This window comes from Nematostella vectensis, chromosome 7 (assembly GCF_932526225.1).
Source record: "Nematostella vectensis chromosome 7, jaNemVect1.1, whole genome shotgun sequence".
Classification (NCBI taxonomy): domain Eukaryota; kingdom Metazoa; phylum Cnidaria; class Anthozoa; order Actiniaria; family Edwardsiidae; genus Nematostella; species Nematostella vectensis.
Genome location: NC_064040.1, coordinates 17,380,686 through 17,394,595, shown reverse-complemented (window position 1 = coordinate 17,394,595; position 13,910 = coordinate 17,380,686). Strand labels below are relative to the sequence as shown.

At 42.8% G+C, this 13,910-nt stretch overlaps 3 protein-coding genes across 5 annotated transcripts; 2 read left to right on the top strand and 1 right to left on the bottom strand.

The window, feature by feature from the left end:
• Positions 1–26: 26 nt before the first annotated feature.
• On the bottom strand, positions 27–5,544 carry LOC5510705 (rRNA-processing protein FCF1 homolog). Of its 2 annotated transcripts, XM_032379877.2 has the most exons (9): positions 5,389–5,544; positions 5,236–5,303; positions 5,032–5,094; positions 4,795–4,943; positions 2,173–2,245; positions 1,753–1,840; positions 1,299–1,393; positions 366–400; positions 27–204 (listed from the first exon to the last, which is right to left on the bottom strand). In XM_032379877.2, the coding sequence occupies exons 1-9, from the start codon at positions 5,389–5,391 to the stop codon at positions 191–193; spliced, it is 588 nt and encodes a 195-aa protein (XP_032235768.1). In that variant the 5' UTR covers positions 5,392–5,544; the 3' UTR covers positions 27–190. The 2 variants fall into 2 exon arrangements, with proteins under 2 accessions (XP_032235768.1, XP_032235767.1); XM_032379876.2 differs by lacking the exon at positions 27–204 and having other exon boundaries at positions 334–400.
• A 463-nt stretch (positions 5,545–6,007) lies between these two features.
• LOC5510697 lies at positions 6,008–8,156 on the top strand. Of its 2 annotated transcripts, XM_048729760.1 has the most exons (3): positions 6,008–6,537; positions 7,211–7,348; positions 7,982–8,156. In XM_048729760.1, the coding sequence occupies exons 1-3, from the start codon at positions 6,135–6,137 to the stop codon at positions 8,053–8,055; spliced, it is 615 nt and encodes a 204-aa protein (XP_048585717.1). In that variant the 5' UTR covers positions 6,008–6,134; the 3' UTR covers positions 8,056–8,156. The 2 variants fall into 2 exon arrangements, with proteins under 2 accessions (XP_048585717.1, XP_001631166.2); XM_001631116.3 differs by having other exon boundaries at positions 6,010–6,537; positions 7,211–8,156.
• Positions 8,157–8,549: 393 nt separating this feature from the next.
• LOC5499735 (DNA polymerase kappa) lies at positions 8,550–13,161 on the top strand. The gene is made up of 2 exons (XM_048729754.1): positions 8,550–10,895; positions 12,782–13,161. The coding sequence occupies exon 1, from the start codon at positions 8,595–8,597 to the stop codon at positions 10,845–10,847; it is 2,253 nt and encodes a 750-aa protein (XP_048585711.1). The 5' UTR covers positions 8,550–8,594; the 3' UTR covers positions 10,848–10,895; positions 12,782–13,161.
• Positions 13,162–13,910: the final 749 nt, after the last annotated feature.

Here is a 13,910-nt window from a genome sequence, read left to right as displayed (position 1 = left end):
TTATCGGAAGAAAGTTCATACACAGCTTATTGGTCATTTGTTTTATTTACAACAACGAATGAAAACGAAATTACATTTATATTACGATGTTGATTATAGAGCATATTTTTCACAACCCATGCCAAGCCTGGAGAAGTTTGAAGAACAATATTCTACACCCCAGCACTCCAAATAGTGTTGCTGTCTTCTTTCAAATCTTTGGGGCTGAAAAAGAGAATACATAAATACGTTATACTGAAATACTGCTTACTGTATGCTCAATCCGTTCCCGAAGTTATCTATATTATATTTGGGAGGATTTGGAAACGTAGTTCGAAAAAAAGGGGAGAATGTTTCTAATAAAATGGATTATTTATTATTCATACCTCCATAAGCATCGGGCATTCGCTCTATGGTGTATCTAAAAAAAATCAAAATTTTGCATTATGTTAGATATATGTATTTTGGATTCTGTCATATAAATGTATTTTGTGTTCTGTGAAATATATGTATTTTGGATTCTGTCAGATATATTGATTCTTGATTCTGTCAGATATATGTACGGTATTTTGGATTCTGTCCGATATATGTATTTTGAATTTTGTCAATACACCCAAAACTGGAATTCTACTCTGCCAAATTTTAGTTTCTAATAAGACTACTTAAGGGCGGATATATGTATTTTCATAAGAGTCTCCTGTACAATCGTTTCAACGTAATGTGCCAGGGCTTGAGGCTAATAAGTGCTTGACTTCCAGATCTAAAAGTCATGCGTTTATTGGTATATTCGCGTTTATAGGTATATTCGCGTTTATTGGTATATTTGCGCTTAAACTGTGGTAATCAGTCAACTTGCTGGCATAAGGATGGGATACTTATTTTACTTTTTTACAAAATGGCTGCAATACTAGGATGATGCTTGTTAGACAACTGGAATGATGCTGGTTAATTAAGAAATACTAATAAACCGAGAAAGGCTTGAGAGACCTGAGTTCTTAGTGCTTACAAGTAGAGAGCACAGTGCTTGATTCAATTAGAAACAGAAAACTTCAAAATAGATTCAGGTTCGACCCCTTGACTAGCCGTCACTTAGTATACAGTAGGATAAGTTCTCTGGACTATTATACAGTTGTACTCTATCTATTGGCTAATTGGCTGCCATTTTGGATTTGAGGCCATGCACAATGCCGCAGGTCAGCAAGATAGCAAAACATTGGGGGAGAGGAGGGTAGTCTATTAGCTGATGGTTTGAGCTTTATGTAATAAAACACTCTCCACCACCTGGCAGCAGTTCCAAGGATGACTGTGGGGCCCAGTACCTGTGTTGTGAGATGTACATGATTGGGACGCCAGGAACTTTCCGTATTCTTCTTTTTAGATCTCTGTCACATGTTGCGACTATGTAGCATTTATGCTGAGGAAGTAAATCAAGAGGTTAAACAATTAAATAAAAATACTTTAGGTCCAGCTGCCTCAGACAGGTATTGGAATGTACTTGATTAAATCAATTTCAATCCTATAAAAGTAAATTACATTAGATACTAACAATACATATTGTTAGTGTACCACAGCAGAGGTCTTGAGGGCAAAGAGAGGTTCAAAGGGCAAAAAAAAAAGTTGCCCAAATTATCATTATTACTTGCAAGGAAGGATAACATTTGCTTCATATGCTATTATTTGGAAGGCAAAGTCAATATTATAGTCCTCCTCCCCTCCCCTCCCCTCCCCTGCCCCCTGGGGTTTTATACAGAATGATTACTGTAACTTATATACCTGTTTTACTCTGTTAACAATACAGTCATCTGCATAAGTCCCACTATGCATGCAAGGCAGTCTCTGGAATCTTGGGTCTTTTGCTATCCTTTAAGTAAAGAAAGATATTGTGTAAAATTCTCAGCACAATACCAAGCCATGACTATCATACTTTCGGTATAAATATCTTGAATGTACATTGGACAAGGTTCTGAATATCGCCTTAAAGTTTTATTAATCCTACTCATGTCTACTCAAAATGGTTGAAACCATGAAACATTATCCTGTATAAATTGAAGCAAGTCATCTAAATACTACGGTAGTATGAAAGCAGGACAAATCTTGCTTTGATTCTAGCTGCTTAACATTTCCTGGGAAGATTGGAAGAAGGCATTGAACAGTACTGTAGGCTGTATCTGATAAACACTTTCAATATCTCACCTTAAGGCAACTCTGTATTTTGCCCCTAGTTTTTCTAACTCAGCCATTACACAATCTGATATACATGGGATACCTTAAAATAGAAAACAGTAGAGCTGGATGTAATACAATACTTCACTGGCAAAGCGAATCACATTGTCATTCCAATAATCACATCAATGACCATGTTTGACTTTTTAACAAGCTACTGGTCAACTCTGCAAACATTTAGCAATTAGTTGACTCTAATCACTGTTACAGCTCTCAGGTGGTCCATGGCGAACAATAAGCCATGTGGAGGTGCTCATGCTACAGTATATGCTGATCCATGTAGTCACTATGACATTTAACAAACAGCCACTAACACTGTGGTAACATGAGTTATAAGGAAATTGTAAATTTTGGACTCAAATGATAATAAATAATTGTTCACAAACAATTTAACATGTCACAATAAAAAAATGAATAAATATGTCTAAATTTCATTGATCTACTAACTGATATTTCACTTGTGCAAAGGGTTTTTAAGCCTGTTGTTAAAAAGCAAGGCAAACCTCAAGCATGGTGTAAGTCAATATTATGCACTAGCCATTTAAAACCCCAACCCCCATGGTCCCGGGTAAGTGTTGGTCTAACGTGGGGCTTTAGAGCACTTATGATTAAGAATCTGTCCCGAGAGGGTGGGGGAATTGACAGTTTTTTTCTCTAAGACTTGTCCCCACCATGGGGGCTTGGGTACAAATGAATAACATAACAAATGTACTTTGCAAAAGTCATGTCAGTTTCCCTGAAGTGTACCGGCTTTAAAATATTAAGTCTTTCTTCAGATGACTTTTTGTCGGGTTGTTGCCTATAGTTTGCATCCAAGGGATAGGGGCATTTGACTGGAGTTTTCGGTTTTGTACAGGGTCAATCTCTAATACCCCACCCTTCCCCAGGACCATGGAGGTGGGGGTTTCAATTGACTAATGCATTATGCTACTATATTGATATAGTGGTGGTAAGTCAATATTACAGTACAGCCTGCAGGGAACTTAACATTTTGTGCTTGTTTTCTTCGCGAATTTTGCACGTTTTTTTTGTGTAGTTTGAGTGTAATTAGATTCATACACTCAAACTCCACACACCTTGTGTGGACTACACACACCAAGCTACACGCTGTTTGCCTCATTAACTTCTACCAAATCCCTTGAGGGTATTTGCGGCTACAACTCAATGCCATGCATTTGTATGTGAAAAGAAAACTTGGGCATTCGGCGTTTGATGTGATAGAATTCCACTATTCAAAAGCCTGATACAACTTTAGCTCCTTTACTTTATATCGGCAATAAAATTTTTCTGAGCTTCTGAGTCAAACAAAGTATGTTAGTCTAATTCGCGGAAATGCTCATTAAAAGATCACCACAATCAGACAGCGTGTTTCACCAACAACAAACAAACGTGCGAAGCCACACCGTCTCGTCACTGTATACAAAATTTCGCCGGCTAGAAGATCCGTCTAGTCTAGTCACTGTATACAAAGTCTTGCCTGCTAGTCAGACACTACATGTAGTTGTTTGTCACTTGCATGACAGGACGTTGTGTCTATTTTGCTTTTTGAAAACGCTAGTGTAAAACATTGACGATGACAACAGCATGTTAATGTCGGCGGCAACTAAACTATGATTGTTTTCTCTTGCTTTTAAACTCGCGCATCAAACAGACCCCTCATAAACAAATCCTCTATATCCCAGCTTTAATTTGCTATAAAGAACGTCACAATTGGTAAAGTAGTCGATTTAGTTTGGGTCGTGGGCAAGCCCGAGAAAGTGAGGTGACAATTGATCTTTGCTTGACAAAGCAAAACAAAGACAATGTAATGTCAGCAGCAACTACACTATGACAGTTTTCTCTTGCTTTTAAACTTGCGCATCAAACAAACCCTTTGAAAAAGAATCCTCTAAATCTGAGCTTTAATTTGCTATAAAGAACAAAACAATCGGTAAAGTAGTTGATTAGTTTGAGCCGTACACAAGCCGAGAGAGCAAGGTGACAATTGATCTTCGCTTGCCTTTGCAAAACAAAAACAGTGCAGTGTTGGCGACAACTAAACTATGACTGTTTTCTCTTGCTTTTAAACTTGTGCATCAAACAAACCCCTCGAAAAAGAATCCTCTAAATCTGAGCTTTAATTTGCTATAAAGAACGTAACAATCAGTAAAGTAGTTGATTAGTTTGAGCCGTACGCAAGCCGAGAGAACGAACAACGTACCGCATTATTTTAATGCATACATGCCCGTATGCTTCAACTAAAACGTCCCCGTTTCATGTGGCTTTTGTACGAAAGTATTTCTGGTATTATCGATAGTTCATCCTGAATTAAAAGTTAGAGCGAACAATAGCCAACATTCCTGCATAACAAAGGAAATGTACACGCACTGATCGTGTAGTACACTCAGCGTTTTACATGCAAAATCTGTGCATGCACTACACTCAAACTACACTAAAAAAACATGCGCGACGCTGTTAAGTTTCTTCCAGGCTGTACTGTAGCTATATTTTGACATTACCTCTGTCACTATATTAATATAGCTATTTTGACATTACCTCTGTTACTATATTGATATACCATACGGGTACTGTGACTATTTTCACATTACTCACATTTAGCATAGAGGCAGTCCATCATTGATTTGAGAATCTCTAGCTTGTTCTTGATCGAAAAATTGATAAAGTTGGTGTCCACAAGCACATAATATGGCGGTCCGAGCTGGGTGTTATATTGAAAAAATAGAGCTGAAGAAGTTTGCTCTCTGTTAAAACAAAACAAAACAAAATACATTATGTAATTAGCTGACATTTTTGGGTAGCTTTTTTCGAAAATTCTCCAGGAATTCTTACACGTGGCGAGTGCTTTCTTCTTTCTTTTTCTTCTTCTTTTCCTCCTCTTCTTTGTTCTTCTTTCTAATCGATCAAAAAATCAAAACGGCATACAAATAGTCATTTGAAACTTAAAGCGTTATCGATAAAATGCAAAGACCAGTGACTAGAGCAATGTATGTAAATAGCGACAGAACCGCTTTGTTTACGTTAGCATTAGCTTACATTCTGGCGTCTTTTGGCGAAATCAGCCTTTTCACCGCCGCAAATTTCCGTGTCTTCTTCGCCTTACCCTGTAATATAGAGACCAACAACAGTTACTACTTGAAACAATGGATTTCAACAAGTATTTTCCAAGAGAAAGCAGAAAATCTTTACCATCTTCGCGTGTTAAATTTCCTCGTGTGTTAGAGTCCTAGGTAGCCTGGTCTGCTAACCGTGAGGTACTGGGACATGGATATTCAAATAAAAGAGATCAAAGCTAAACACTTTAAATGAGTTTTAGATCTTAAAATAAAAAAAAACAAGAGAATTAGAATAAGCAAAAAGGAATTTTCCAAATTTATTTTCCGTGTAGATCAATATTTGCATTTGTTTCATAGTAGTAAGTAGTAAGTAGTAAGTAGTAAGTTTCTGCCTTGGTTCGAATTTGTGTCACAAGTGAGTTGAAGTTATTCTCCCGTGTTTCCAGTCTTCTCGGATAAGGACACTAAACCGGAGGTCCCGTCTCTTCAAGCTGCACTACATTAACCTGAACCGAAGGGACGTAAAAGAACCACTGGGGACGCAATAAACCCTCTGGCAGTGACCACCCCCAGTGACAGTGCTTACAATGCTTACTAACAATACACTCAAGGGGGTACTTGATTTAGAGCCTAGCTCTGTTGTGCCTTCCGCACCAGTATAACTGGTGAAACTGAAATAGAAATAGAAGTTAGAAGTTAGAAGTCATAATAGTGTGGTTTACCTGTGGTGATACCGCTGACCTATCGCTGGCCCTATTAGAAGAATCCGCTGACATACAAATATTTACTGCTAAAGATTCTACATTCTGCTGAATATGTGCATTTTACTAAAAAAAAAAACATCTTCTCACCAAAACTAATTTGTAGCGTTTAAGTCTCATGGCTTCGCGTTTTCAGACTCCCCAATCCCTCGCCAATCGGTCAATTTTTGCCACTTCGAAGTCGTTTGATTCAAACGCCTGGCTTGAGAAATTCCGGAAAGGAAACAGCAGTGTAAGAAGAGAACTTCGTGTTGCTGTGATGCAAGGTACACTTCAAGCCTGCAATGACTTTGAATATACTCTGCCTGGTGGTAGGAGAGTTAGTTTTGGCTCTTTTGAGAGCGTGTGCAAAGCAGCCACTCAAACAAAACCCTACCATGATGCGAGCGTGACAAGAGTGGAGAGTGGCATCACCACGTCTATACGGGTTGTCAATGGGGACTGCTTGGAGGAAGCTTTAGAACTAAAGCGACAGGGCTTCAAACCTGCTGTTCTTAATATGGCCTCTCCAAAAAGACCAGGTACTGTATTGGAACAGTCCTTACCCAAAATTGTGGCGAGGTGGGAAAATCTTTGTGATTTAAAATTCAATGTGTGCAGCAATTCAATTTCTATTGTTTTTTTTTTTTTTAATTGTCACCCATATGTACTTCACAATGACTAATAGGTTTTTGTTGATACCAGGCATCAGGCTGCTTCAACCTTTTAAAGAGCTTTTTGAAATAGTTCATACATTATTTCTTTGCCCCTTTGTTGTTTTCTCATAATCTCACTACTCTCTCCACCAGCATGAACACCTCACCCTTTATCACTTTTTCCACCAGCATGCACATCTCACCCTTTATCAGCCTTTCTTGTTATTTTTTGCCTGCTGCATACCTCATTAACTATCCTACCCATTATCCCCTTTAACCCCCCCCCCCCCCCCCCCCTATCACCCTAGATGCCATGGTATAAATACCTGCTTTTAACCAACAGTAGTCATTAAGGGGAGGCAGGAGAAGGAAACAAAGCCAGGATACGGGAATGGGAACAGATCAATTGTCGTTCCATAAAGTTCCTCATATTATCCTGAAGCAACTTTCCTGTAGCTAATTTGGCTAGCTGCCATAGTTCTACTTCCAGCACTGGCTTTCAAAGTGTAAAATGTTACTTGGTCTTCATACATGTGAATCTAGATTTATCTATTTGCAGGTGGTGGCTACCTAACTGGTGCAGGAGCACAAGAAGAAAATCTGTTTCGCCGCACAAATTATGTGCAGCACCTAGCTGACCCAGACAAGAAGTTTGACCCCAATCGAGACTGGCATTTCAGGCTGCCCGAATTCTCATGTGTGTACTCAACAGATGTCATGGTTTTTCGTGCTTCAGAAGACAGGGGTTATGCATTTCTCCCTGAACCAGTGCCAATGTCATTTCTTGCAGTAGCTGCTTATCCCAATCCTCCTTGCATAAAAGGCAGTCCTCGTCTCATTCCAGAATTTGTTGAGAAATGTAAAAGAAAGATCAGACTTCTGCTGGCTGTGGGGCTTCAGCAGCACCATGATAGCCTTGTGCTTTCGGCCTGGGGCTGTGGGGCATTTAGGAACCCTCCCCAACACATAGCTCAACTGTTCAAGGAGGTTCTGAATGAAGATGAGTTTCTCAATCAATACAAGCACATTTCTTTTGCGATTGTTGATGATGCAAATGCTATGAAAAAAGGAGGCATTGGGAATTACAATCCCTTCCATGATGTGTTTGAAACTGGAATAATTGGAAAGCCTATATAATTTGCATAAAATAATTATAATGCTAGAGATAATGATACTTGTAATGATAATGATAATGATGAAAATAAATATAATAATAATGAACCCCAAAATTTTCTTTCTTTTTTCGGAGCCCCTCCTCAATATCTTCCCTCCCCCCCTCAGTGTATTTAATGGACACTCCCTAAGTGGTTTCCATCTTTTTCATCTTTAGTGTTTTGGATCTTGGCAAGGACTCTGGCAGTAGTGAGATGGGTGGAAGTGCTCACAGGCTTACCATCCAATTAGTTCATTCCATGTTGTGCATGCTGCAATGAAAAAAACATGTAAATAATCGATAATTGTGTCTATTATTAATAAAAGCTGGGGATTTCAGAGTTTCAATTCTATACTTGCCTTTTGCATCTTGGATTCCCTGTGCCTTGGGTTCCCTGTGGCAAATGATGCTGCCTGTGGATCTAAAGCTCCTCTACAGTGAGCCATTTTGCAGTCATAGTGACCGCTATTCAAAGTGAGAGTTTAAAATGTACCAGGCGTTGTAAAAGCAGTCAAGATTATATTCAACAAAAATACAAAGCAAGAAATACAAGAAAATTTCAAACGATTGAGGTGTGATCAGGCATGTATCCAGGATTAGGAGGGGGAGCACAGCTATAGGTATCATAAGGAAAAAGCATAGTATTTGAAGATAAGAAATGACCCACCTTTTGGTCGCCGGGGGGGGGGTGTGCCCTGGGTACGCGCCGATTAAGGCAATTTCCAGGTTTTCCACGGAGTAGTAGGAGGTTGCGTCTGCGGACTCCCAGCGGTCATACCCTGAAGTCAAGATGGCGGAAAGCAGAGTGTTTTCAATGATCACAAAAGATGAGGACGAAACTGACGAAGACGACTTCCACTGGAAAGAGATCCAGACACACCACGATTCTTCTGCCGTTTTCCCATTCGCCTCGTTTAGTAAAATAAGATGCTTAGAATCGACCAGAATTGCTGCTGGTGAGAACTTCCCGCCTACCAGTAACGAACCGCCGACGGAATCAAACTCAAAACACGTTATTGTGAGTACCTTAAACACGGACCAAAATGGCCCATCAAGAATGTCCCTCAACGATCATAAAGCAGGAATGGAAGGTTTGGACAAAGAACAGATAAATAAGATTATTTACGAATCCAGTAAAGGGTCACGGTTCTACGAGAACGAGCTCAAAAGGGAAAAACAAGTTAACGAGCGAATAAAGCGGCAGAGTGAAAAGCTCGGTGCATGCTCAGAGCACGAGCTGGCAGAGGCTATGGTTGAAGCTGATCGTGTTGTACAAGAGCTTGAGAGTGGTCGAGACATGAGTCGCACAATCGTCCATGTTGATATGGATGCATTTTATGCTGCAGTTGAGATGAGGGATGACCCATCGCTCAAGGACAAACCAATGGCTGTGGGGTCGACTAGTATGTTATCCACATCAAATTACCCTGCCAGACGGTACGGGGTGAGAGCTGCAATGCCGGGGTTCATTGCAAAGAAGCTTTGTCCACATCTGATTATAGTACCACTACATTTTGATAAGTATAGAGCGGTTAGCAAGATTGTCAGGGGCATCTTCAGGGAATATGATCCAAGGTTTGTGCCTATGAGTTTGGATGAGGCATATCTGGACTTAACTGATTATTTGATAGAAAGACAAAGGAAAACAGAAAAGAGGTTATTTTACAAAAAGGTGTATAGGCAAACCAGCCCGTCAGCAGGAGTGCCCTCAGAGTCTGAGTCATCTGAAGCTTGTGGTAGTAATACAGCACAAGAAAGTGAGAATGTACCCAGTGTTGCCGAGAGTGTTGGGGAGCCCATAGAGTTTGGAAATGATGTAAAAGATGTCGTTCAAGAAATCAGGTTTAGAATTGAAAATGAAACTCAACTGACAGCAAGTGCAGGGATTGCATGTAATGTGCTGCTTGCCAAGGTTTGCACTGACTGCAACAAACCCAATGGGCAGTTCTACTTGAAACCTGACAGAGAGGAAATTGTGAGCTTTGTCAAAACTCTCCCTATCCGGAAAATCAGTGGGATCGGAAGAGTGAGTGAGCAAATGTTAAAAGCCTTAGGTGTGATCACTTGTGCTGATTTGTTTGAAAAGAGAGACTTGTTAGTTCTGCTCCATTCGGATATATCATCAAGGTTTCTTATTGAAGTGGCCTTAGGGTTAGGGGCGACAAGACTTGAGACTGATCGTGGGAGAAAGAGCCTTGGCACCGAGAGAACTTTCTCAGAAATTAGCAATCCAGCACAACTTTTTAGTGAGTGTGAACAACTCTGCAAGGCAATCGCTGTTGACATGAATGAAGAAGGGTTACGACCTAAGACTGTCACTATCAAACTGAAAACAATTAACTTTGAATTAAAAACACGTTCAGTATCCTTCCGACAAGGTATAACTTCTGAAAAAGAATTAATTGCTTCTGCATTTGATCTTCTTGGTAAAGAGATCAAAGCATGTGAACCAAAGCCACTCAAGTTGCGGCTTATGGGAGTTCGCCTTTCTAATTTCATTAATGCCAAGTCAGCTCAATCAGACGCCATAACAAACTTCTTTTCAAAGAAGGAAACAAACACAGAGGAAAAAGGTTACAATGAAATGCTTTTCACCTCTGGTGCTGATAATCCCTGCAGAAGTCTTGGTAATGAAGAATGCAGTTGGCTACCTTCTATGCCCCAAGAATCAGATACTGTTCAAATTAAAAAAAGAGAATTAAACTGTGAGGATAGTTTTGATCCAACTGATGGTGAATTAAAGGGAATTGAGTTTGAAAAGAGTCAAATTTTTACAGCTACCTGCCCAGTTTGCAGTAGACTCTTGTCCTATAGCAAGCAAGATTATCTTATTGACTTTAACAAGCATGTTGATATGTGTTTGAATACTACAGCTATCCAGGAAGCATTGTCAGAAGAACAACAAAGATCAGTAAATGAGAGTACTAGACATACATCATCCAAGATATCTCCTACAAAGTACAAGGCTGGCAAGAGAAGGTCACAAGGCAAAGTAGGCTCTCAGCCCAAGAAACGAACTCTGGAAACATTTTGGTCCAAATGAACAAGAGAATATCCATATGATGGTCAGATGATGTGTTTAGTAGTGAAGGTACTGTGAGTGTCGCTAAAAGAAAAAAGGCTTGCAGCCTTGTGCAAACTGTGCCAGAATGAAAAATAAGGCAACATTGCTCTCAGCACTTCCCACCCCTCAGCACTTGCACCCCTCAGCACTTCCCACCCCTCAGCACTTGCACCCCTCGGCACTTCCCACCTCTCAGCACTTGCACCCCTCAGCACTTGCACCCCTCAGCACTTCCCACCCCTCAGCACTCCCCACCCCTCAGCACTTCCCACCCCTCAGCACTTCCCACCCCTCAGCACTTCCCACCCCTCAGCACTTCCCACCCCTCAGCACTTCCCACCCCTCAGCACTTCCCACCCCTCAGCACTTGCACCCCTCAGCACTTCCCACCCCTCAGCACTTGCACCCCTCAGCACTTCCCACCCCTCAGCACTTGCACCTCTCAGCACTTGCACCCCTCAACACTTCCCACCTCTCAGCACTTGCCACCCCTCAGCACTTCCCACCTCTCAGCACTTGAACCCCTCAGCACTTCCCACCCCTCAGCACTTGCACCCCTCAGCACTTCCCACCCCTCAGCACTTGAACCCCTTAGCACTTCCCACCCCTCAGCACTTCCCACCCCTCAGCACTTGCACCCCTCAGCACTTCCCACCCCTCAGCACTTCCCACCTCTCAGCACTTGAACCCCTCAGCACTTGCACCCCTCAACACTTTCCACCTCTCAGCACTTGCACCCCCCAGCACTTGCACCTCTCAGCACTTTCCACCCCTCAGCACTTGCACCCCTCAACACTTACCACCCCTCAGCACTTCCCACCCCTCAACACTTCCCACCCCTCAACACTTACCACCCCTCAGCACTTCCCACCCCTCAGCACTTCCCACCCCTCAGCACTTGCACCTCTTAGCACTTCCCAACCCTCAGCACTTGCACCTCTCAGCACTTCCCAACCCTCAGCACTTGCACCCCTCAGCACTTCCCACCCCTCAGCACTTCCCACCCCTCAGCACTTCCCACCCCTCAGCACTTGCAACCCTCAGCACTTCCCACCTCTCAGCACTTCCCACCCCTCAGCACTTCCCACCCCTCAGCACTTCCCACCCCTCAGCACTTCCCACCCCTCAGCACTTCCCACCCCTCAGCACTTCCCACCCCCCAGCACTTGCACCCCTCAGCACTTCCCACCCCTTAACACTTGCACCCCTCAACACTTCCCAACCCTCAGCACTTCCCACCCCTCAACACTTCCCACCCCTCAACACTTGCACCCCTCAGCACTTGCACCCCTCAGCACTTCCCACCCCTCAGCACTTCCCACCCCTCAGCACTTCCCACCCCTCAACACTTCCCACCCCTCAACACTTGCACCCCTCAGCACTTCCCACCCCTCAGCACTTGCACCCCTCAGCACTTCCCACCCCTCAGCACTTCCCACCCCTCAGCACTTCCCACCCCTCAGCACTTCCCACCCCTCAGCACTTCCCACCCCTCAGCACTTCCCACCTCTTAGCACTTGCACCCCTCAGCACTTCCCACCCCTCAACACTTCCCACCCCTCAGCACTTCCCACCCCTCAGCACTTGCACCCCTCAGCACTTCCCACCTCTCAGCACTTGCCACCCCTCAGCACTTGCCACCCCTCAGCACTTCCCACCCCTCAGCACTTCCCACCCCTCAACACTTACCACCCCTCAGCACTTCCCACCTCTCAGCACTTGCACCCCTCAGCACTTGCACCAGTGCCCTCCCTCCCTCTCCCTCCCTCTCTCTCTCTCTCTCTCTCTCTCTCTCTCTCTCTCTCTCTCTCCAAAACCACACCTCACAGCACTCCCCTCACCTATTCTTTCTGCTGATACCCATTGATTTTGCTAATATTCCTGTAGCTTGACTTCACTTTCTTCATGACTAGGTCAGCCACAGTCCTGAGAAATATGCCACCCTATGTACTGTATGTGCAGTATGAGTCCTGTCCCACGCTGGATAAGCCTAAAAAAATGTTGGTAGGTCAATCTCGTGATAAGTAGACAACATTTTTGCCTTGCTTTGATCTTAAATAATGTTAGGTCCTATTAATATGCTTAAATTGCTATACTTTGTGAGAAGATCCTTAAATAACTAGAATAATCATCTTACATCACATTTTGTATATAAATAAAACAAAGTATAGAGAATAGGCTATTTTGAAAACAGATAACAAAACATATTGTATTTATACTGCTATAATCTGAAAGTGAATTTTAACCAGTAATTGTTGTGTATTTATTAAAGTACAGTAATCTTTTGAACTAACTGTTTTCCCTCTTTTCTCAACAACTTTTTTTTATCATTTTTAACTTGAGGCTATGAGAAGCATAAGCCAAGGAGTTATTGTGGTGGGTCACCCTCACTCACTCGACCCTCACTCACTTGACCCTCACTCACTCGACCCTCACTCACTCGACCCTCACTCACTCGACCCTCACTCACTCGACCCTCACTCACTCGACCCTCACTCACTCAACACTCACTCACTCAACCCTCACTCACTCAACCCTCACTCACTCGAACCCTCACTCACTCAACCCTCACTCACTCGACCCTCACTCACTCGACCCTCACTCACTTGACCCTCACTCACTCGACCCTCACTCACTCGACCCTCACTCACTCGAATCTCACTCACTCGACCCTCACTGACTCGAATCTCACTCACTTGAATCTCACTCACTCGACCCTCACTCACTCAACCCTCACTCACTCAACCCTCACTCACTTGACCCTTACTTACTCGACCATCACTCACTCTACCCTCACTCACTTGACCCTCACTCACTTGACCCTCACTTACTCGACCCTCACTCACTCAACCCTCACTCACTCGACCCTCACTCACTCGACCCTCACTCACTCGACCCTCACTCACTCGAATCTCACTCACTCGACCCTCACTCACTCGAATCTCACTCACTCGACCCACACTCACTTGACCCTCACTCACTTGACCCTCACTTACTCGACCCTCACTCACTTGACCCTCACTCACTTGACCCTCACTCACT